At 37.9% G+C, this 25,297-nt stretch overlaps 1 protein-coding gene across 1 annotated transcript in view; it reads left to right on the top strand.

Annotated features, from left to right (window-relative positions):
* LOC120542323 (wiskott-Aldrich syndrome protein-like) overlaps positions 1–25,297 on the top strand; it is a 74,742-nt gene that overhangs the window by 22,201 nt on the left and 27,244 nt on the right. Inside the window, exon 2 of the mRNA XM_039774696.1 lies at positions 25,060–25,200. Coding sequence (XP_039630630.1) covers positions 25,060–25,200 — 141 coding nt within the window. The remainder of the gene's footprint in view (positions 1–25,059; positions 25,201–25,297) is intronic.

The raw sequence follows: 25,297 nt of genomic DNA, 5'->3' as shown, positions 1-25,297 counted from the left end.
CATCTGTACATTTACTTATTTATTTTCTTTACTTGAAGAGCCAAATTGCACAACTTTGACAAATGGAAGTAATGGGCTGGAAGGCAAATGCAATGACTGAAAAATATAAGTGTGCCAAAGTTTTGTTCAAAAAGAACCATTTTTGTTATTTTATTTAGGTGTCTGGAAAGAATAAAAACAAATAGAGATGACAAATCTGCTAGGAAGGCAACAAGTAGCCCAGTCCACTACAGTAGGCCTCCATTCAGTACATCCACTTGATTAAAATATTGTACTTTTAAAGGCTGTAGACATCGTCTTAAGAATTCAGTCAACAAACAATTTTCCCTGTTGTGCAACGTTTCTTAGAAAGCTACTTTGTGAACCAGTATCCAGAAATATCCACCATATCCTTTCCTTCTCTGTTACACCGATAAAGTAAATGGGAGCCTTTACAGGCAGCATAGGCCTCAAGGCTAGTACTAACCTAGGGAACATAATCTTTGGTGATTTGAATCTCTAATTGTTCTATCAATTCACATTACAAACCCATGGGAGGAAACCTGAGCACCTGGGGAAATTGCATACAAATATTGAGAGGTGTAATGGACAATAACCAGGCTAGGGACTCAATTCAGATTCCTAGAGCTTTAAGGCAGCAGTGCTAACCACTACACCACACCATTCTTAATTGTATAAAAGGTGTAAAAAGTGCAAAAGAGGTCAAGCAGGTGATTATGATGCGTTCTCTCTCTACTTCTGCAAAACCAAAACAAATTAGTAAAGCATTCTCCAAATTTTGTTTAAAGCACTAAAGTTTTTTTTTTGGAATTTCCCACACAAACCTCAGTTTCTGCTCTTGTGTATGTCATTGCATGACAGGGGAGTCCAGAGATTCCCATGGATCAGCTGATATGTGTTATTATTTTACATTTTTTACTGACATTTTTATCCAAGGTTGACTTACTGTGTCAGGATATACAATATATCTATTTTATATATAATAGACATTCTTAATAGCTAAAGTTAAAGGCAGGTTATGTGACTTGCTCAGAGTCACACAGTGAGCTACAGATAGCCTTTAAACATTGGGGGGGACTTTAAAGTCTAATGTCGTAATCACTATACCCAAATATGTGCCAGGCAGGCGTTACCAGGTAAGATGAGCTTTTGTCTCCTTTTGCTTTTGAAGCAAAGTGTTTGTTGGGAGACTTAACAGTGTCTGTAAGACAAGTGATTATCATTAATGGTGTGACATATAAAATAAAAATGAGGATGACCCTTTAACATAAATGTGTGAATCCCACCTTTGTCTTTGGAGGCTCACTTGGAAAAGTGCAGCTATACTTAAAGAAAAGATGGCTGGACACTAAGCACCGTGTAAGAAAAATTGGTAGACATGCCTGAATGTAAAATGCTGGAGATGTGGCAGTTTGCTCACAAAACAAAATGGCCCTATTAACCAATAGGTTAGCTAAATGGTACAAGGTGGAGCCCCATGTGTTAAGTTACCCTTAGGACCTTAGGAAGTGATCTTGACTGAGATGATACAGTATCTCCTTCTTACTTTGAAAGGTATAATCAAAATCTGAGAGTAGACTGTTATGGAGGCCAAGTCAGCAGCCAAAAAACAAAAACCTACGCAGAAAAAAAAATTTAGACAGTCAAGAACTTTTAAAACAACAAAAAAGTCATGCTAAAAAAATCAAGAATTGAGTACCAGAAAGGTGAACTCAATTTGAAATGTCATTACTTTGTGGTAATTAATATTGTATTCTCTAGTATAGGTTTATCTTAAACAGGTCAAAAATTTAAAAGACAACACCAGACCTTAACACAAGTGTTATGAATGCAGGTCTTGTCCTTTCAGAACAATTTTGATTTATGTTTTTGCATTTTTTCCATTCTGACAGCAATGTCACCTTGATTTCATTTTGGATTTCTTTTTGTCAAAGCCATTGCTATTTCACATTACCTTCTAACGGCCACACATTGTAATACTTTTTGCCGGTCACTTGATCTGGTGGTGCTGTGACACTTAGAATGTGTTTCCTGTTTAAGATGACGGCATGCATATCCAAACATCTTTTCTTTGAAATAAAATAAAACCAAGCTGTCTGTTACTCTTCTCTGTGTCTCTGTCCCTTTTTCAGTCTTTCCAATGTTAGAGGAAGACAGGATTTTTTCCAAAACGTTTTTGGTGCTATGGTCCATGTTTTACTTTCTGGACTTTGATTCTCATTTCGAGTTTTGGCTTAGTTGTTCTTTCTTTACTGACTTCCTACGTTCTGACTCTTTTGCCTGGACCTGAACTTAGATTTCCCCTTCCCCTGAGTGTACTTTTATCTTCTGGACCTTCCTTAACAAACCCTCTGGACATTCTCTTTTGCTCAAATCAAAGCAGCAGGCCTCACTCACATACTTCCTGCTTTGCAAAACAGACTAGAGAAACTAATGTCATGTGGCAGAGGTGGGATAAGATAGGCCCAGGACTGTGGGAAATTATTCCATGTTTCTAAATTAAATAGCTTAATTAATATTGAGGTTGAATAAATAATCAAGACAGAAACCTCTTTCAGTAAAAACCTAGTCATAACGCAGACCATACCACTGCAGGGGAACTGCTTTGTTTTAATTCTTCTCTATGATTAGTGAACTGGACTAGAATCTCTTCCAGCTGCAAGCACCTAAAGAAAATCATTGAATATTAACTTTTACAATAATCACACAGCTTTGAATAAGTGTTCAGTTCTTATCTGCAATATACTTAAAAATTACATAACCAGGTTTCAAGAATCGATACCTGCTCTTTCTCTGTGCTCATGCCTGTGACTGAGACATCTCTAGGTTCATTTTACCATTTTGTACTTTATATTTGCATGAACAGAACAAACAGAGACACACAGATGCTCTGAAATCGTCAAGGTCAAGATGAGTGGCAGTGACAATTGTTTGGTTACGGGTTGTTCATCAGGGGAATAATCAAGGACAATGTCTGTATTTTTGGTTATAGTCATTTGTCAATTGTGACTGAAGCGGTGTGTCCAAAATTCTTGTACCCTTTCTCTAAATGGACAAATATCCAAGTAGACTTACTCTGCAAGATTAGAAGATTAGATAAAACCATCTGTTTTCTTCTGGTTTGAATTAAGAGCAGGACACAGTTTTTTTCTGGTAAGGCCAGTAAATTGCAGTGACATGCATGTGTACCACCATCCTCAACTATATTTCCCCAACTTTGAATGATTGAAATAATATTATGGAAATGCCCGAAGAATCATATTTCTTGCTGTTTTACTTTATGTTTTCTTGTTAGTCTCATATCTGACACTGAATGCTATAACTTTTTTGTCCATTTTTCAGCGTCAGCATCTCAACTTTCATTTCTAGAGTCACTCACTAGTTTTAACAAACTTTTACCTGTTTTCTGTTATACTTGGTTTTATATTTGAGATTCTACACTTTATAAAAATGTTGACTGACTGAGCAATTTATTAATTGTACAATTGATTCTTGGCTCTTTTGTGTACTCTGTTATTGTTTGATCAGTCTGCCTTTTTAGACATGTTCACATAAAATACTAAAGCACCTACTGTCATCTGCCTGTCTGTTTCTGCATTACACAACCCTCTTTCAATGGAACAATTTCTTTCGCATTTGTTATACAGTAGATATTTTTGATATATCTGAAATAGAGTATCCTGTACAAATGTTTTGATTTTCAAAAACTCCCATTTAAAAGGCATTGTTGCTTTTTGAAATGGCTCATCTTTAAAACAAACTTCAATAATTGCTTAACTTACTGTTTCAAATTTAGCGGGAGAGAGGTTATTTCAGCTCATTAAGTTTTCCTTGTTTACATGTCTGATAGCTGCTCCTGTTTGCAAAACAAATCTCCAGTAGAAGTTTTTTAAATGCCAGGAACATCAGCTGCTTGAATATTCTTGTGCAGACTTCAACACAGATTTAACTTTCTATCTGGTATTTCTTTCAGGCGTCCTTCAGATTTCTTTTTGTTTTCAGTTGTTTTGTATAGGATTAATTGACACAAAAATACTTAATGAAAAAGTGACATCTCTGTCTTCAATTAAGTAAATAAAAAATATTAAAAGTGCTCCAACTTTCAAACATTTAACTAAGTCATTGAATGCTATGACACAAGTACATTTTGTAACTTGCACTTTTTGAAAATAGTCAGTTATAACACTAACTCCTCATTCAGGTTTGGTTCTTACCTTGTTCTAGTGAGCCTAAACTGGATTTAAGCGCTATACTAGATTTGATACTAGATGTACCGATGAAAATTGTGCACTTGACAATAATGACCCTATAAACCTATACCTCCTACTGATGCTCTTATCCCATAGCCCAGAACTGAATTAAGTAGGACCAAACATGAAGGAATTGATGGATGGTCAATCCAGGCTGTTAATTACAAGTCTTGCTCCTGTTGTTAATTCTTTACTTGTAGAGCATCAGATATTCTAGAAATTTAAAGATGTACAGTGACATCACTCACTATTTTCTCTCAGTTATAAAGAGGAGTGGCTCCTTGACTTCAGTTGATGCAGCTGTAAAAACAGACATTGTAACAGGAAGCAACAGACTTTTTACCGTAAATCCCACCTGCTGCACACAGCGGCAGTCATTTTCTAATTTAAGTTATTCTAAAAATGAATTACAAATAGCCAGTAAATATGAAAAATCACTTATATTTTGTATTATCTGTGGTATGTGCCTATTGGACAATTGCTTGATGGTCAGCTGTTTTGACTTTTTAGGTGAAGATGTGATTTCTCAATGTGAGAATTGCTTAAAAGAACACACACTTTTGAGGCTACACTAAAAAGTGAGAAATACTTATTTTGTGCCACCTATTTATGCTTAACTGATCAGTGCTTTCCCCTCATGCAGTAGTTCTGAAAAATCTGGCAATTAGGAACTTGCAAAACTGAATGATGTTATCAGTTTAAAATTTACTAATGTGGTAATCTATAGTATATTTCAAGATGAGAATCTTATGAGTAGTTGGTTCCTTATTCTGGAACTGCTCATCTTTTTTTGAGGTTGGTAATTAGAATTACCAAGCACAGACAAAAATGAACAGAATGAACACATGAGTGATCTTGATTGGTAGATAGACAGCTGTATGGCACAATCCAAAATTATCTTTGCAGGCAATATGCTGAAGAAAACAAGCAGAACAATGTTTACGTCAATGATTGATTTTGAGTCTCATTGCACAATTTCCTATAGCTATCACTGCTCAGTACATGGTGGTTACCAGTTGGTTTTCTGAACACTCCCACTCACCCATCTGTCTTTTTTTAATACATCCTTTTTCCATTGTGATATTGCTGTCATAAATCATTAACTCAAACACTGTCAAAGAGGAGTTTGCCCATCTTCTCCATGCCTGTGTGGTCTTTCCCCCAACATCCCAAATATTTGTATCTTAGTTTCAATGAATCCAGAAGTGTGAGTGTATAGATGAGTGCACTCTCTGATGGACTGGATTTCAGTCCAGAGTTATGTCCTGCCTAGATCAGTATCAGAATTTGTCAGCCTGATAGGAATTGACCAGTAAGTACCTATTGATCAGTTTAATATGAATGATAAAATGTGTTTTAGCAAGTCTCATGTAAATTAATATGAAGTGTTGTGATAGTACCAATCATAAAATGGCCAACTGTCAAAGGGTGTTATTTCCAATTGGATTTACCACCCATTTTAAAATCTCCCAATATACGCCAGTTTTGTAAAATTGGTCAAAAGTAAGCAAATAAAATTGAAAAAATTTCTTTTGGAGGACTTTTTAAAGTGCACTTTCAAAAGTGGTTAAGATTAGCTCAAGGTGAAAGTAAGCCAGTAAAGGTATGTAATACACAACAGGAGAGTCACAATGAAAATGTATAACATTTTGTAGATATCTACTGTGGTGCAGAATTACTATCATTGTCATTCAATTGCTGATAATAAACCTCCTAAACCTACTTATTGTACATCCAGTTGCCCATTCATGTGGAATGGATAAAAGGTAGAGTGATCAGCTGAAAAGAGATTAATTCACCACAGACGGGACGTAATACATCCAAGCTTGTTCATTACTAGATAATAGAGTCAATCAGACTTAAAAACATGAATGCTGAATAGCTTTATATTGACCAAGTTGTCTTCTTTCCACAATCAAAACATTCTATCCATCCATCCATTTTCCAACCCGCTGAATCCGAATACAGGGTCACGGGGGTCTGCTGGAGCCAATCCCAGCCAACACAGGGCACAAGGCAGGAACCAATCCTGGGCAGGGTGCCAACCCACCGCAGGACCAAAACATTCTATCATCATCTAAACAGAATTAAAAAAAAACAAACTCATTGAAGATGGTCACTAATGTCAATGTGTAACTTGGCAGGCATTCTTTTCCCAGCCTGGTAATTTCAATGATGGGGTCTTTAAATGTCTGATTATAAGGGACAAGAGGTGTACAAATACAACCCAATTCCAAAAAAAGATGTGACACTCTGGAAAATGCTAATAAAACAAAATGGTGTGTTTTGTAAATTTACTTTGACTTGTATTCAAACAAAAACAGTATATAGATAAAATATTTCATGCTTTACATAAGCACTGCATCATTTTTTTGAATATATATATTTATTCTGAAATTGATGTCTGCAAAACAATCCAAAAGTGTGATAAGGGTAGTTAAGAGCTAATAATGATATGAGAAGTTAAAATAACAAGGTTATATGAAATAGATGATATTAAGTGGGTGAGGCAATCATGTTATAGTATATAAGGGTCCTCCAAACAGTCCTTCAAGAGCAAGGATGGGTCGAGGTTCTTCAGTTTGCAAACAAATGCATCAGCAAACAACCCAGCACTTTGAGAAAAACATTCCCCAAAGACAAATTGGTAGGATTTTGGGTATTTTCCCCTTTGCAGTGAACAATATAATTAAAAGATTGAAAGAATCTCATCAAATCATGATGTGAAAAACAAAAGGGTGAAAACAACTTCTCAAAGTGTCTGATCTTCGTTTCCTTAGATGTCTTCATCTTAATAGCTGTCATACATTTGTAATAGATATCATGACATTGGCACTGGAATACTTCACTAAGCCTTTGTCAGTCAACACCATTGGCCTCTGCATCTTCAGACAGAAGTTAAGGATCTATTATGCAAAGCAGACACTAAACATCTAAACTGTCTAGAAACTGACTTCTCTGGGTTTGGTCTCAGCTGAGATGTCGTAAAGTAGCACAGTGGAATCATGATTTGTGGTCCAATGAGTTTGAAATAGTTTTTCAAAAAACAGCCATTATGTTCTTTAGGCCAAAGAGACAAAAGGACCCTCCAAGCTTTTATCAGAGTCAGGTCCAAGTGCTGGCATCTGTTGTATCAGCGCCCAGGGTATGGATTACTTGCCCATCTGTGAGGTCACCATTAATGAAGAAAGATATGTACATACTGTATTATTGACTAACATATGCTGCTATCCAGACATCATCTTTTCCAGGGAAGTCCTGCATTTTTCATCAGGACAATGCCAAACAATAAAATACAATTTATTTTCACATAGCCCAAAAACACCCAAGGAATGCTGCAATGGACTTTAACAGGTTTTTTGACAACCCCCAAGTTTGACTCTCTAAGAAGAAAAAACTCCCAAAAAACCTTTGTAGAGAAAAAAATGGAAGAAATCTTGGTAAAGACAATTCAGAGAGAGACCCCTTTCCAAGCAGGTTGGGTGTGCAGTGGGTGTTAAAAACTTGGGTAAATACAACACAATACACAGAACAGAACACAAGTAATAATCAAGACAGTGTAACAGTAATAGTACAAGTTCAGAGCAAAATGCAATAGTGGATTACATTACATAATAGGATTCCGATTTACTCAGAGTCCTGGAGACCTCGGCCATCAAGCTACTTTCCCCCTACTGGCCATTCCACAGCAGAGTCAGTGCTGGGACGACCAATCTGATTAAAGGGCCCTTCAACCCAATGATTCCAGTGCTCCTGAGATGACTTTTTCTTAAGCTGGAAAACAACTTGGCATTAGGGTACTGCCACATTTTAAATGCCACATTTCAGTACAGAGAAGAAAAACAGAATAGGTGAGGGTTAGTAACAAATTATAACTATTATAGTGGTAATGACTAACAACAGAGATGCAATATGCACAGTTAATCAGCTGCTCTAGTCAAGATATGCTAAACTGAAATAGTGAGTCTTCAGCCAGCATCTGAAAGCAGATACTAAAGGGGCACCTCTTATAGTAGCAAGCACACCTTTCCACAGCTCTATGGCCCTGCAATTAAAAGTTCTACCTCCCACTGTTATTTTATGAATCCTTGGAATCATAAGCAGACCATCATCTTGAGATTTTAATGTGCGCTCTGGTTTGTAAGTAATGATAAGTTCACATAAGTAAGCCAGACCTTAGCCATTTAAGGCTTTATATACAGGATTTTGAAATCTGGCCTAAACTTAACTGGGAGCCAGTGTAAGAATTTAACAACTGGAGTTATGTGTATTTTCTTGTTCTTATAATAATTCTTGCAGAAGAATTTTGGATTAACTGGAAGATATATACTGTATAAGGAACAATGTGAATGTCTAGTGAACGCTGTATTGTAGTAGTCAATCCTATAAGATATAGATGAATCAGTTTCTCAGAATCCCGCATATTTAGAAAATACCTTAATGTCCCAACATTTTTAAGACAGAAGAAACATGTTTTGGACAATTTTATAATGTGTGTTTTAAAAGACATGCTAGAGCCAAAGATAACACCTAATGTTAATTCCATCCAAGTTAAATGATAACAAAATATTGTTGCAGTCAGCATCATTCCTTCCAATAATTAATATCTCTGTTTAACCTATGTTTAAAGACAAGTAGTTTTTATCCATCCAATACTTTAATTCACTAACACATTTAATTAAATACAACATTGTAGAAACTTCATTTGGTCTTTTAAAAGAAAGGTATAATTGGGTGTCATATGGACACAAGTAAAAATTAACATTATGTTTTCTATTGATAGATCCTAGTGGAACCATGTAAAGTGAAAACAGTAAAGGTCCCAGTACTGAGCCTTGCAGGACACCATATCTCACTTCTGTGTATAATGATTGAGTACCATCAGCACATTTCTGTACGTACTGGAATTGATTTGATAAATGAGAACTAAACCAGACAAGGATGTTGCCTATGAGCCCAATGTCATTTTCCATGCTGTGTAGTAAAATACAATGGTCAGTTGTGTCAAATGCTGCACAAAGTCTAACAACATAATTACAGTGGAGTTTCCTTCATCAGAGGATATCAGAATATTGTTTACAACCTGTGTTAGTGCCGTTTCTGTACTATGACCAGTGCAGAAGCCAGACTGGAATTTCTCAAATAAATTGTGACACGTAAGGTGTGATTGAAACTGATTAGCAATTACTTTTTCAAGTATTTTAGACAGAAAGGGTACATTTGATATTTTGTCTATAATTATTAAGTAAATGTGGGTCTAAGTCTGACTTTTTAAGCAATGGTTTGATGATTGACATTTTAAGTTCATCAGGTACTGTGCCATGCACTAATGAACTATTGATAATGCTAAGAATAGGGGCTCCAAGAACATCCATTGTGCTTTTTGTGTTTTGTTTTTGTTGGCGCTGGATCTAGGGAGACCCGGGTTCGCTTCTCGGGTCCTCCCTGCGTGGAGTTTGCATGTTCTCCGCGTGTCTGCGTGGGTTTCCTCCGAGCACTACGGTTTCCTCCCATGGTCCAAAGACATGCAGGTTAGGTGGATTGGTGATTCTAAATTGGCCCTAGTGTGTGCTTGGTGTGTGGGTGTATTTGTGTGTGTCCTGCGGTGGGTTGGCACCCTGCCCGGGATTGGTTCCTGCCTTGTGCCCTGTGTTGGCTGGGATTGGCTCCAGCAGACCCCCGTGACCCTAGGTTCGGATTCAGCGGGTTGGAAAATGGATGGATGGATGGATCTAGGGATCAAGTAGTAGGCTTCATTTCAGAAATTAAAGTTAAGACCTACTGTTCTGTTACAGTATAAAAATGTCTAAAGTATTGAAGGCAAAGTGTGACAGGGCTTGCAAAGCCAGTATGTTGTTTGCACTGTGATGCTGAGATCTGGGATCTTATATTTTTAATTTTCTCATTTAAGAACTTCACTTTCTGCTCAGAGTACAAGTGCATAGCTGCATAACCAGAGAGTGTAGGTTGATTGCCCAACCCAACGTTTTTGGGACGTATTACGGTCATTATATTTTACATGAGTGGGTATTTTCAAAAATGCTATTAAATTCACAAAGTAAAACTGCAAATAATGTGTTGTTACAGTGTTTTTTAATTTAAAAATCTCTTCTTTTTGCATTTATTAGGTTTTTCCATATTGTCCTACCTTCTTGGAACTGTGGTAGTAGACAAATAGCTTGGATAACCCAGCAGACAAAAAAATAGATAAATATGTAAAATAAATAGAAATAAAGAACAGCAGCAGCAGCTCAACTTTGTCAAGACATTAAATAGCAAGCTACTTTTCCGTCCTATTTTCTCACCCCCAGCCTTACACCTTGGGTTGCACTGCATCTATATTAGTCAAACTGCACTGGTGCAAAGTCAGACAGGAAGCCTGGCCATTTCCTGTTCTTATCTGATTTAGCTTCAAAGAAAGACAGCAAACCACTGTGGTCACTAATCATTCTGAATTGAGACTAAAGGATTTCTGGATAAAAATATCTGATGACCCCTAAAAGGCAATAAAGTGGTGATGGAGATGCTATCTATTGATGAGAAGAGAAAACAGGCTGTGCTTAAAACCGCTTTTTGTATTTGCTTACTTATTTTAACATTTCCAACCTCAGCAAAGCAAACTGAAAACTAGTGAGGTGATGAAATCCCATTTACAGAAGGCATGTTCCAGAAAGATCAATATTGTCATGTTGGCAAATGTGCCCTTCTTGTTCAGTGTATACTTTTCTTAAAATATTGTCAGACAGCTTTTAACAGATAGACCCCTGCATCAGGAGCTGTTTTGTTTTTGTTGGGATCACAGCATTTCTAAAAAGGTTAATATTAACCCTTTAAATGTTCTACTGAAATTTTCACTTAGAGCAGGGTGGCTCAACCTGTATGACTGTTTTCCTATAGTCACAATAACTTTCTTCTTGATTACACAAAATATTCACTGTGCATAAAAACCACAACCCAAATAAAGAATTTTTGATATCTTTACCCAGTGCCATTAGCTGATGAGAACTGTACCGAAGTCAGATCCAAGCAAATTGATTATTTTCTTAAGACAAATACATCATCAGAAGTCTCAGCAGGTATACTCTGGGAAACTCTGAAGGCATTTTTATGAGGACAGATTATTTCATATCTTTCTCACAAAAATAAACTGGAAAATAAGAAGGCCAGGTCTCCAAATAACACACTCTATAGGAAAAGACAGGTTATGCAATTACAATTTAAACTCTTGACTACTAAAGAAATGGAACAGACTATCTTTAAATCACGACATCATTATTATGAACATAGAGCAAAAGCCAATACGATCTTAGCCAAACAAATCCACAAGCAGGAAGTCTGTAATGCAATAACAGCAATTAACAGCACAATAAAAATTGACCATAAAAAATATTGCATTTTTTTCAGAGAGTATTATAAGTCCTTATATTCTACTCAGTTTAAAGAAGATAAGACACAATCTAATGTTTTACAAATAAAGACATACAAAACATTTATATATACAAAAATACCACTTCATCACACACCCTAAAGATGTCCATTTAGGAAAACTGGTGTAGAATACAAGTCCACCAAGCTTGTTTGTTTAGCTGATAGCTAAGCTGTTCCTGATATTGTACTTCTTAAAGGTTGTCAAGTTTCTGCTTCAAACACCTGCCTCAGTTTTTTGTTCAGGATTTCTCACAACCCTTTGTGAAAAGAAATGCTTACTGACTACAGTCTCAAATGTACTTCTCTTTAATTTCCAATGGTGTCTTTGAGTATGTGGTTTTCCATTTAATAGAAAGAATTCTGCTGGATCTAATTTATTGATGACTTTGAGAATTTTGAAGACCTGAATAAGATTTCCAAGTCCACACAAGTTTAAATCTCTGAGTCCATCACAGTATATGATGTTCTTAAGTCCTGGGATGTACTTTGGTGCTCTCCTCTGCACAGCTTCATGTGCTGTTATGTCTTTTTTGTAATGTGGTAACCAGAACAGTACACAATACTCCAGATGTGGTCTCATTATTGCATTGCACAGTCTGCCCATAACGTCTTGAGTTATATTGACATATTTTTACAACATAACCTAATATTTTATTTACCTCTTTAGTCTTTTCTGTACATAATGTGGTTATTAGCATGTGGACTGGTGCCTTGTTTAGGTGTGCCACTGGAATAATCTTTGTCTCCACCACAAACCTAAATTTGGATTATGTACAGTAAATGGATGGGTGGTTAATAAAATTATAAAATTTTGCGATGATGTGATATAAAATGTGATTTAAGAAAATGGATAGATGAATGCTATATGTAATCTGTTAACTGCTCAAAACACTGAAAGCTTCAAAACACTTTTTAAGTAAAATTGTTTCTTTCTTCAGGGGTGGCACGGCAGCACAGTGGTAGCCCTGCTGCCTCACAGAAAGGAGACCTGGGTTCGCTTCCTGGGTCCTCCCTGTGTGGAGTTTACATGTTCTCCCCGTGTCTGTGTGGGTTTCCTCCCACAGTCCAAAGACATGCAGGTTAGGTGCATTGGTGATCCTAAATCGTCCCTAGTGTGTGCTTGGTGTGTGTGTGTGTGCACACCCTGCGGTGGGCTGGCGCCCTGCCCGGGGTTTGTTTCCTGCCTTGCGCCCTGTGTTGGCTGGATTGGCTCCAGCAGACTCCCGTGACCCTGTAGTTAGGATATAGCGGGTTGGATAATGGATAGATGGATGTTTCTTTCTTCTCCCCTCATTTGAGATCTTTAGCATATCTGAATATTTTCTAATTAAGTAACCCTACAATGATTGTCATTATAAGCTTCACATTTAGTACAGACAGTATAAAGTATTACATAAGTCAGAAAAGCAAGGAAAGTTCTGCATAACAACATAACAATAAACTGAATGAGAAAATATATATACTGCTCAAAAGAATTAAAGGAACACTTTTTAATCAGAGTATAGCATAAAGTCAATGAAACTTATGGGATATTAATCTGGTCAGTTAAGTAGCAGAGGGGGTTGTTAATCAGTTTCAGCTGCTGTGGTGTTAATGAAATTAACAACAGATGCACTAGAGGGGCAACAATGAGATGACCCCCAAAAACAGGAATGGTTTAACAGGTGGAGGCCACTGACATTTTTCCCTCCTCATCTTTTCTGTCTGTTTCTTCAATAGTTTTGCATTTGGCTACAGTCAGTGTCACTACTGGTAGCATGAGGCGATACCTGGACCCTACAGAGGTTGCACAGGTAGTCCAACTTCTCCAGGATGGCACATCAATACGTGTCATTGCCAGAAGGTTTGCTGTGTCTCCCTGCACAGTCTCAAGAGCATGGAGGAGATTCTAGGAGACAAGCAGTTACTCTAGGAGAGCTGGAGAGGGCCATAGAAGGTCCATAACCCATCAGCAGGACCAGTGTCTGCTCCTTTGGGCAAGGAGGAACAGGATGAGCACTGCCAGAGCCATATAAAATGACCTCCAGCAGGCCACTAGTGTAAATGTCTCTGACCAAACAACCAGAAAGACTTCATGAGGGTGACCCAAGGGCTCCATGTCCTCTAATGGGCCCTGAGCTCTCTGCCCAGCAGCATGCAGCTCGATTGGTATTCGCCATAGAATACCAGAATTGGCAGATGCACCACTGGTGCCCTGTGCTTTTTACAGATGAGAGCAGGTTCACCCTGAGCACGTGACAGAAGTGAAAGGGTCTGGAGAAGCCATGGAGAACATTATGCTGCCTGTAACATCATTCAGCATGAGCAGTTTGGTGGTGGGTTAATGATTGTCTGGTGAGGCATATCCATGGAGGGTCACACAGACCGCTACAGGCTTGACAAAGGCACCTTGGCTGCCATTAGATATCAGGATGAAATCCTTGGACCCATTGTCAGACCCTATGCTGGTACAGTGGCTCCTGGTGCACGACAATTCCTGGCCTCATGTGGTGAGAGTATGCAGGCAGTTCCTGCAGGATGAAGGAATTGAACCATTGACTGGCCACCACACTTTCCTGACCTAAATCCAATAGAACACCTCTGGGACATTATGTTTTGGTCCATCCAATGCCACCGGGTTGAACCTCAGACTGTCCAGGAGCTCAGTGATGCCCTGGTCTAGATCTGGGAGGAGATCCCCCACAACACCATCTGTCATCTCATTAGAAGCATGCACCGATGTTGTCAGGCACGTATACAAGAACACAGGGGCCATACAAAGTGCTGCGTACAATTTTGAGTTGCTGCAATTTAATTTTGGCAAAATGGACTAGCCTGCCACATAATTTTTTCACTCTGATTTTTGGGGCGTCTTTGAATTCAGGGCTCTGTAGGTTGATCATTTTCATTTCCATCAAACGATGTGGCATCCTTTCGTTCCTAACACATTACCCAGTCTATATCAGTATAGATAACCAGGAGGATTTCTTTTTACCATTGAGATCTGATGTGTTTTCAAAGTGTTCCTTTAATTTTTTTGAGCAGTTTATATATTTATAGGTGTAACTATTTTATACATGGCTGTTCACTAAATTTGCACTTACGGATATGGCAATTATTAATCTTCAGTTTAAAATGCCACATCACCCGTCAAACCTTACATTATGTAAATTTGAATATAACCATAATGTATATGTACATCAAGTTGGTATGATGTTGTGAAATAAATAAATATTATTTATTATTTAGCAACTTTTGTTAGTGGAGAGTATTGTAATGCACTTTACAATTCACATGTAGGCAAGCTAAGTAAAGGTGAGGACTGTGAGGTCTTGTGGTATGCAGTCCAATATCTTAGCCTCCGCACCACACTGCATCCATCCATCCATTTTCTAACCTGCTGAATCCGAATACAGGGTCACGGGGGTCTGCTGGAGCCAATCCCAGCCAACACAGGGCACAAGGCAGGAACCAATCCTGGGCAGGGTGCCAACCCACCGCAGGACACACACAAACACACCAAGCACACACTAGGGCCAATGTAGAATCGCCAATCCACCTAACCTGCATGTCTTTGGATTGTGGGAGGAAACCGGAGCACCGGAGGAAACCCACGAGACACGGGAGAACATGCAAACTCCACGCAGGGAGGACCTGGGAAGCGAACCCGGGTCTCCTAACTGTGAGGCAGCAGCGCTACCACTGCGCCACCGTGCCGCCCACCACACTGCATATATACAGTAAATCATAAAACAGCTTCTGATTTCAAACCCATTCAAGTTTCTGAATTAAAGGCAATTTTAAGAATTTTTATATTTTTAAGGCCTTGAGATTTAAAATGTAGAATGCATTCTTCTTCCCCCAAGAGTCTTTCATTTCAATTCTTTTTTAAATAGTCAGTTCCAATGTGCTCAAGCAAACATCCCTTTAAAAAAAAATAAGCCTTCTGGGGTATTTCTGACTCAGGACAACATGAATCAACATGAATCAATTAGTGAAACAACTATATAATTTATACATCAGTTTTCATTGTAAACATGAATCCATCTTAATGCATAAAATTATAATTTGTCTGCCATATCAACAAACTGAGTGTATTTTGAACTATTTTGGTGTCTTTTAATATTTCCTTTTTTGTTTTGTATAATGCTATGTAAATCATTACATAAAAGCACAATGATTTTAATAAATGCCTAAATCTACCTATCTGACTGGTGATTAAACTTAATGCACTATAGCACTAAAATTCTGTGTACAAAAGTGTGCCAAGTGCAGTGTCTGTCTTGCTTACTTCACTGATAATTTGGTAACATCTCAGATGCTGTATGTGAATATGAAACATTTTTGAGAAGATCTCAGCACAACTTGACTGTCTTGGGAATGTACTGTCAACCTATATGGAGAGAATTTGTCTTATTTTGATAATTTAAAAAAGTTGGTGTTTCATTGTAATTCAAGCTTGCCGTTTCCACTCCCAGCATTATCATATTTTGCTTTTTGTAATTTTTAAGGTAAGAAATGTTTTTTTGCTAACTAAAAAACATATGGAGCTGCAACATTACATTAAACAATTCACTACAATCCTCCCATCATGTAAATCATGTAATAGTTTAATTTTAAAGGACTGAACTTTAACCAAACAAAATTAAGAAAATGCAGAATATAAAACAGAAGAAATAATCTTCAACTTTACATAATCTTTTGAGCTGATTCATTCCTGATTGCGAGGAAACAGCTAACATTTTAAAACAATTTTGCGAAGACACAGTCACTTTAATAAAAAGGAAAAAGCACTCCTTTAGTTACCGGTTTGTTCTTCGAGTGCCCACGGACAACTACGGAAGCGTAAGTGTTCTTCTGATGCGACCGTCGAGTTTTTTAATGACTCCATAGTGCGTGCCTGTAGCATGTGAAGGACACAGTCGTCCTCAGGTGAACTGGGCGAGTGTCGAATGCGGGGTGCTGCCTGGAGGCGCTCGCGTGCCGCGCGACACGCATAGATAAAGTTTACGTTCACGTGACAAGGGAGCGAGAGGTGTTAGTAGGTTTGGGTCGTGTGATGTTTGACCTGGGATAAAAACCGGTTCAGCTGCTAGCTTAGGTCAGGTCAGTTCAGACCAAGAGTAGGCCGTACATGCTCATTTCAGTCAGCGCAGGGCAATCACCATAATGAGAAACCGTTATTCATATTGTAAAAGGGCAGGCCAACTTTTCCTCTTGAGATTCTCATGACAGAGGAATTGGGCAAGAAGGACATTTTTTGGTCTGACAACTCTGAGCCTTTTTAAAAAGGGCGTTTTTCCCTTCCTTTTATGGGTGTGTGCAATATGGTGGTTGTGATTTGTTTTGTTCTTTGAATTACCTTTTGTTTTCTTAGTACTAGGATGTTGTACAGTGTTAACCATTATGGATGTAGTGAGAAGTTAAGCAAAATGATACCTTTTATTGGCTAACTAGATGGATATAGTACATCTTGCCTGAAGATGGAGCCGGAGTTGCCTCGAAAGCTTTCATATTGTAATCTAGCCAATAAAAGGTGTCATTTTGTTTAACGTCTCACTACTTTTATTTTTCGTGTATTTGTATTTTTGAAACTGCATTTATTTAACATTGATTTATTTTTGCAATAAATACATTTTTTTTACTTGCTGTGTCTGCCTTCCATATTGTTACCATGACTCTTGTCTCAGATACTCAATGTCCCAGAGCTCCTGCTAAAGTCTAAGGTGAGGACCCAGGGGCATGGCACTGATATAATAACTATTCTCATCACAATCAGACATTGCTGCACACCTTGCTGTTATAGTTACATGTGCACATTTCTTTCCTATTTAATGCTGCAATGGGTGAGGTCCACCCATGACGTTTTTCTGCGGTGGAAAGGGTGGCTCAGAATAACTAATCAGAAGTTTTAAAATCCATGAACACACACAAAAATGTCAAATACAGTGGGAAGACGAAGCATCAGAATAAACCGAGCACAAAGATTGCCTTTGCACATTGTTGCCTAGTTTGTCTATCAGTGTGGTTCACCATTTTCCCATCACCTGTGAGAGGAAGGCACAATCTTTCAGCTCCCATCTCACTCTCTCCTTGGCCTCCTTCCACTTTGCCCACTGATAAACCAAATCACGTCCTGTACTGTTTCCATTGGGTGGGATCGGAATTAGATTAAAGGTAAAATCAGGAGATTGTGGTGTTATTGACTGGCAGAGGATAATATAGGGAGGCAATGCTCTAATAAACTAGACCTTCGGTATAAAAACCAAAATCCTAAATTAAAAAACGTAGCTAAGGAGTTGAAAATTAAAACAATTTGATGTAACCAAATCCAGAATGCAAGACGAACATTAGTCTATTAACAAAAGAATTGTTACTAAAAAAATATGTTAGAAACCATATGAGAATGTTGGCCTTTTCTTTGTTGATTCCACAAACTTGGATAACCAGGAAGTGCAAAATGTTGAACTTTAAACCTTTCTCCTATTGATGTTATGTACCAATTGCTTGGCTTCAAGATCAAACAGTTATCCACAGACTTGCTTCTTCTTTCTCTGTGTTCTCTGCTGGCATTCACCTTGTCCTAAGTCACCTTGGCACAACTTTTATATTTGGCAATCCTTTGCCATCCTGGCAATCCTCAGAAGTCCCATCCCAATATCAGGTTATATAGAATTTACAAAGAAGTTCCCCCTTTATTTGGAAATGTTTTTAAAAAAAAACTATTAACAATTAAAATGATATTCAACATAAGTAGTACATTAAGATAGTTAGTGTCAAAAGAGGTGTGAATTTGATTGATGACTTTAAGCCCCGCCCCCAAATATGATGGATGACATCAAGCCCCGCCCCAAATATGATTTATGAAATATGAAAATATGAAATTTGAAAATATGATTTATGCACATATGAAAATATGAACTATGAAAATATAATTTATGTAAATATGAAACTATAAAAGTATGGAAATGTATTTATAAACTTAGGACACGTGGGTTTATTTTATAAACATTAGGTTCAAAATTAATACTGTGAAATTAAATATACACTTATCTTGCAGTCATAGCTATGCTTATGTGTAACTTTCTGAAAATATTCACAGACCCGCGCTAAGATATAAATCATATTTGGGGCGGGGCTTAATGTCATCCATCATATTTGGGGGCGGGGCTTAAAGTCATCAATCAAATTCACACCTCTTTTGACACTAACTATCTTAATGTACTACTAACATACATTCCATGGAAGCTTTACTTGCACTGTTGATGAGTAGAACTATGTATCCTATAATCTATTTGTAACTGGTAGAATCTCTAATACCAACTGACAACACAGACTATCTGTGGAGACATATTCTTCTATGAAAAACACTGCATATCATTGATTGAAGTTCCAGTACCATTTCCTGGCCAGCCTATGCCAAATGGGGTGTGTTTTCATAGACGGACCAACAAGTAAAGGCAGATAATAAGAAAGCAGAGATTTAATTGATTGGACAATGATCAACACCTGAAAGTTCAAAACAAGACAAACACAAATTCTGATGACAAAGTAAGGACTATGTTCAAAAAGTACACAAGGCTGAAGAATTACAGGAGTTCTGGAGTCAAGAACAAACAAAGGCACCAATAAAGAGGAGTGAGTGACAATGAATAGTTCGTTTAAAATCTATTTTAATCTGAGATGGCTGTCATGAGCATAATGAATTAGCAGAGCACATAAACATTGCCTATCAGCAGGTAGGTTAATTGCAGATGATTCGGGATAGACCAGCGTTTCTCAACCTTTAAGTTTTTGCGACCTGGGTTTTTATAACAGTTTTAATCGCGCCCCCCCTAAGGTTTTTTTGAAAGGATCCCACTAATACCAATTTGTTCTTTTTTAACTAATGATATATCATAGATGCGTATTTTATTATACCTACTTAACTTTAATTGGCATTTATCTCTCTCTATATTTATTTTTCTAGTATCAGAATGTAGTTTAAGTTAATTTGTTTTGGTTTCAATAGATGTATTTTTCATATTTTCAATTCTTGTTTTCTTTTTTTTACATCTTAGTGCCCTCCTTTTTGTTACTTTGCGCCCCCCTAGGGGGGCCCACCCCACAGGTTGAGAACCACTGGTATAGGCCATTGTTCCCATATTCAAGCAGAGCTGGCTGTACTGGCACAGCTGAGACCTATTGGTACAAAATAGTGCCCCATGAAATAAAATGTTGCAGCATGTTAGGAAATGTGTGCATTTGAGTTTATCTCACAATACAGTACTCTGCAAGCTAATAACATGACAAAATAGGTCATTACTTTACAGTATTTATCTGTAGCTGTGCAACAAATTGATGGCACACTAACAGTGGTGCCTTAAAGCTGCAGAGTCCAGGTTTGGAATTCAGGCCCAGATACTGTTGATTTGAAGATTGCTAATTTTCCTTTGTTCCAGTAACCCAAATTTTCTCCAACATCCCAAAGACATCAGCATTAGATTACTTTGCAACTCTGTCTGAAGTCTGTGTGTGTGTGTGACTGTATCCTGAATAGTACTAGCATCCTGTTCAACGCGTAGTCACAACAGCCTCCCTAGTGACCCTGAATTGGATTAAATAGGCCAGAACATGCACACAATCTGGTAAATAATTGTCATTCAATTGTAAATCATCTTCATGTTATCTGGTGAGGATAGTTTGCACCACAGCATATCCTCTGTAGTCATTAAAGTGCAAAGATGGTCTGTGGCTTTTTGTTACTGTCAAACAAGTACTGCTTTCTGTTTTATTTTTGTAACATTGAGATTCTTTTTATGCATTTCCTAACAGAACAAACATTGTTGGTTCCTCTTACTTTTTTATACAGCAGTTAAAAATATTTGATAATGTTTAACTCTTGCTGATATGAAGACAGAGACATATGTATATGTGGGACAATAAAAACAATTTTCCTCCAGTGCAGCCCTGTGTCATTTCTTTTTCTTACTCACCACCACATCTAATCTGTTTGGCAACACAGCAGATGTGGCCAGCAGGGGGTGCAGCAGCCAACCAAACACAACACAAACAGATGCCAGGCTCAAGTTCAGGAATACACAGACTTTTTATTCAGTGTAAAACACTTCCCAAATCATTTCCCACCTGCTCGGCACTGTAGAATAAGCACAATGTTCACTGCACACAGTACTTTCATCTCTCTGTCTCTCTTTCCACCTTCACTCCTCCTCTTCCTCCAGGGTGCTTCGTCTCTCTTCCTCCTGACTCTGGCTCTCAAAGCAGTGGCAGCAGGCTCCTTTTAAACTGCTCCCAGGAGTGCTTCCAGTGGCCCAATAGTGGGGTCCGGAAGGACTTCTGGGTGAAGCAGATGCCCAGCAAAGTAGGGTTGTGCAGTCCCTGTAGCACTCCCTGGCGGCACCCATGGAATCCAACTGGGCTGTTCCCAATGGAACCCTGTGGGAATCCAAGGAACTGGGGGGAGCTGCCATTTAGCACTCTGGGGTGATATTGTCCTGTGCATGTTCTCTTCCCCGGTCTGTCCATTACCAAGGCATCCCGGATGATAGTTAGAGATGCTGCTTCCCAATCTAGCATGGTCAAAGTCAATTTGAAATTTTCAGGTTCATTATTTTCTGCATATACTCCAAAATACTTCTATATGAGAAAGGCTTGCGATTGACAATGCTAAATTGCACTTTTTATATTTTAATGCTGGTGCATGAACGGGCATCTGGCATCTGCCTCATGATCAGTGGTGTAAGAATAGGTTAAGACTCTTCATGGCCCTGCTATGGAGAAACATAACAGTAAAGAATTAAGTGGAAAAATAAACAATCTTGTTGGCTGTGCCATATTTTAATATTTCTTTTGATACAATAAAAATTGAGACATTCTTTGACATTCAGCCTATTAATTATTTTTATATAGCACCACCATTTTGAGTCACAATACACTTTAAAATAACAACCAAGAAAATAATAAAAAGAAGTCAACAGAACAATGAGATAAAATGAATAGTACAAAAGAGTTAAGCATGTAGTTTGCACAGGCAAAAAAGACAATCAGATAAGACCTGAATCAGGAATATTGCAGTTGTGATTTAATCTTCCAACTACAAATTTATTTTTTTATTATGCACACATCAGAAACTTTGTGAAAAACAACCAACTCAATTTCCTGAATCTCTTACTCTGCCTGAGGCAGATAGTCCAGTAAGATTCAGATAGCATCTTTAGAACATATAATATTTGCAGGTTTTTACCTTTTAATGATGGAATGAAAGAAAAAAGATCTCCTAATTACAATTTCCCAAAAAGCAACAATGAGAAGTCAAGAAAAAATTACACCTTTTATTGGCTAACTAGAAAGATTACAATAAACTTTCGAGGTAACTCAGGCCCCTTCTTCAGGCAAGAGGTTCCAAAAAAGGAACAGAACTCAACCATTCATAGAATGCATTCTAGTTCACTATGCACCAAGCATGTCATAATTTAATTATTTTTTTTTTATCAATTTCATACAATCATAAAATTGTCAAAAAAGTGCCCAAGATAAGGTCCAACTTGAGAGCGATGTCATCAAAGGTCTGTTTCATTTGGCTATTTGTTTTGGGACACTCAAACCAATTTGGCAAAATTTTTCATATCTGTCAGATAGCCTTGAATTTAAAATAATGTATTAGCTATGATATTTGGAGTAATACCAGAAAGGATTAAAGTGTGCTACAAAAAATCAGTTGTAACATTCTTTACCACACTACTAGCATGCAGACTTATTTTGCTCAACTGGAAGCATCCCAACCCACCTTCTAGAACTCAGTGGGAAATCGATATATTTTCTCAAAATGGAAAAAATAGATTCTCTTAAAGAGGATAAGCAAGAACTCATTATTATAAGCCTCAAATAAGCATGCCAGGCCTGTGCTTAGCATTCTTATTCTACTTGTTGTTTTATCACATACAGTATAAAGAATTATTTTATATGCATGACTCTGCCATTTATTTTGCTCTCTTTTTTGTTTTTAGTTGGGGGCTGAATGCTGACTTCTTTTCTTTGGAATAATATTGAAGCACACTGTTGCATTCACTCTATTAATCTTGTTTTATTCTGTTGCTTTCTTTTGTAATGCTTTGTTCTCAAAAAAAGAGTGAAAAAAAGAATATTTTACTATGAAAACTAATGCCACATTACACGGCTTCTAGTTGGAGCAGATGTCAAGCTATTGATCTCCTCATTTCAGCTTTCATATTATAAGATTGGAAATGGTGCAGGATATGTCACATTAGAAGACTGTATTACTACTTTCCAGTACAGTTTCACATTTTCAGAGTATCGTGACCTAACCTATTTTTCTTACATCCAATAACATGCCCCACAATCTTAACCCTTTTTCTTCTTTTCATTCTCTCATCTTATGTATTACATGCAATGTCCGACAGATGAGTCTCTCTTCTGTTTTAAATCCAAAACACCTGTGTTCCTTATTCCTCATAGCTGCATTACATAGATAGATAGATAGATAGATAGATAGATAGATAGATAGATAGATAGATAGATAGATAGATAGATAGATAGATAGATAGATAGATACTTTATTAATCCCAAGGGAAAATTCACATACTCCAGCAGCACCATACTGATAAAAAATAATATTAAATTAAAGAGTGATAAAAATGCAGGTAAAACAGACAATAACTTTGCATAATGTTAACGTTTACCCCACCGGGTGGAATTGAAGAGTCACATAGTGCGGGGGAGAAACGATCTCCTCAGTCTGTCAGTGGAGCAGGATGGTGACAGCAGTCTGTCGCTGAAGCTGCTCCTCTATGTGGAGATGATCCTGTTCAGTGGATGCAGTGGATTCTCCATGATTGACAGGAGCCTGCTTAGTGCCCGTCACTCTGCCACGGATGTCAAAATGTCCAGTTCCTTGCCTACAACAGAGCCTGCCTTCCTCACCAGTTTGTCCAGGCATGAGGAGTCCCTCTTCTTTATGCTGCCTCCCCAGCACACCACTGCGTAGAAGAGGGCACGCGCCACAACCGTCTGATAGAACATCTGCAGCATCTTATTGCAGATGTCGAAGGGCGCTGTCTTCTAAGGAAGTATAGTCGGCTCTGTCCTCTCTTGCACAGAGCATCAGTATTGGAAGTCCAGTCCAATTTATCATCCAGCTGCACTCCCAGGTATTTATAGGTCTGCACCCTCTGCACACAGTCACCTCTGATGATCACAGGGTCCAGGAGGGGCCTGGTCCTCCTAAAATCCACCACCAGCTCCTTGGTTTTTCTGTTGTTTAGGTGTAAGTGGTTTGAGTCACACCATTTAACAAAGTCCTTGATTACGTTCCTATACTCCTCCTCCTGCCCACTCCTGATGCAGCCCACAATAGCATATATAATATAATACTAGGGGGCTGTGCCCCCTGCTTGCTTTGCTTGCCCACCCCCTTCCCCCCCGGGTAGGCTGTGTGCCAACCACTTTGTGCCTCTGCCACTTGCAGGGGCGGCTGAACAACACACTAAGGAGATGCAGTGGGATCAGCTGCTGTCTTGCTGCTGCTGCTGCCGACCTATGTGTTCTGCTTGTCGTGCTGCGTGTTGATCATTTAAAAGCCTGTGCAGCAGTTGTCCTTTTATTTCACTGCCTTGTCTCGCGTGACGTTAAAGTGTCTCTTGTGGGACATTAAACTTTCTCCAAGAAAATCATGTATTGTCTCCTTCCAAGCCTTCCAAGATTTTTTTTATAATAGAGAGATTGTACTTACAGTATATTTTACTCATTGGTTGTCAGCTCTCATACACATAAGTCTACCCCTATGACTTAGGACAAAGTCAGTCCTGTTTGATTTTGTCAGTGCGAGCCACAAACTGGTCAGATGGACTCTTTACGTATGTCAGATTACACGACTAAATGTCACAGGAGTGTGCTAAAACTGCCTCCAACTTACTAAGATTGAAGTCTGCCACTGAAAAGTGCACTGAAAGTTGTGTAATGTGACATGGCCTTTAGAGAGTTAATGAAAGAGGCAATCATGAATGTGCAAGTTCATTCTTAAATTTAAATTCTGGAATTAATAAAGCCTCACAACAAGAAAAAAGAAAAACTTGGGTAACTAACTACAGCTGCTATAATAGTTAATTAAATTGATACTTCCACAGGGAGACAAAATACTGTATAAATGACACAAAACTCTGTCCCATGACATTCACATGGATATTATTTTTGCTTATACAACTTTGTGCTAAGACACTGGATAGAGAGGTGTTTTTTTAGTAAAAAATAAGCAAAACCTTGTGTACTGTAAGAAACCAGGTTAGTTTTTCTGTCACACAAATAATGTATCTTTTCAATATCATGTTTTAAAAGTCATATTGAAAATGATGTTCATAGAGTGAATTTGCCTCTGTTTATCTTGCAGTCCTTGGCCTCCACTGTGGCACAGCTTTTTGTGGCTCCTCCTGAAAGCAGCAATCGCTGGTGTCTGCAAAACACTGGAATGGTGTGCTTCGTCAAGGACAATCCCAAGAGATCCTACTTCCTCCGCCTGTATGGTATCAATGTAAGAAAACAACATTTTTGTTTTAATTACTGCTCAAATAAAACTTGGTGTTTTAGAAGAAATAAAAGATGAACAATGTTCTTGCATTGTTAAATAA

Source organism: Polypterus senegalus, chromosome 13 (assembly GCF_016835505.1).
Source record: "Polypterus senegalus isolate Bchr_013 chromosome 13, ASM1683550v1, whole genome shotgun sequence".
In the NCBI taxonomy this organism is placed as follows: domain Eukaryota; kingdom Metazoa; phylum Chordata; class Cladistia; order Polypteriformes; family Polypteridae; genus Polypterus; species Polypterus senegalus.
Note: the sequence above shows the minus strand (reverse complement) of the source record. Positions and strands in the feature narration are given on the sequence as shown.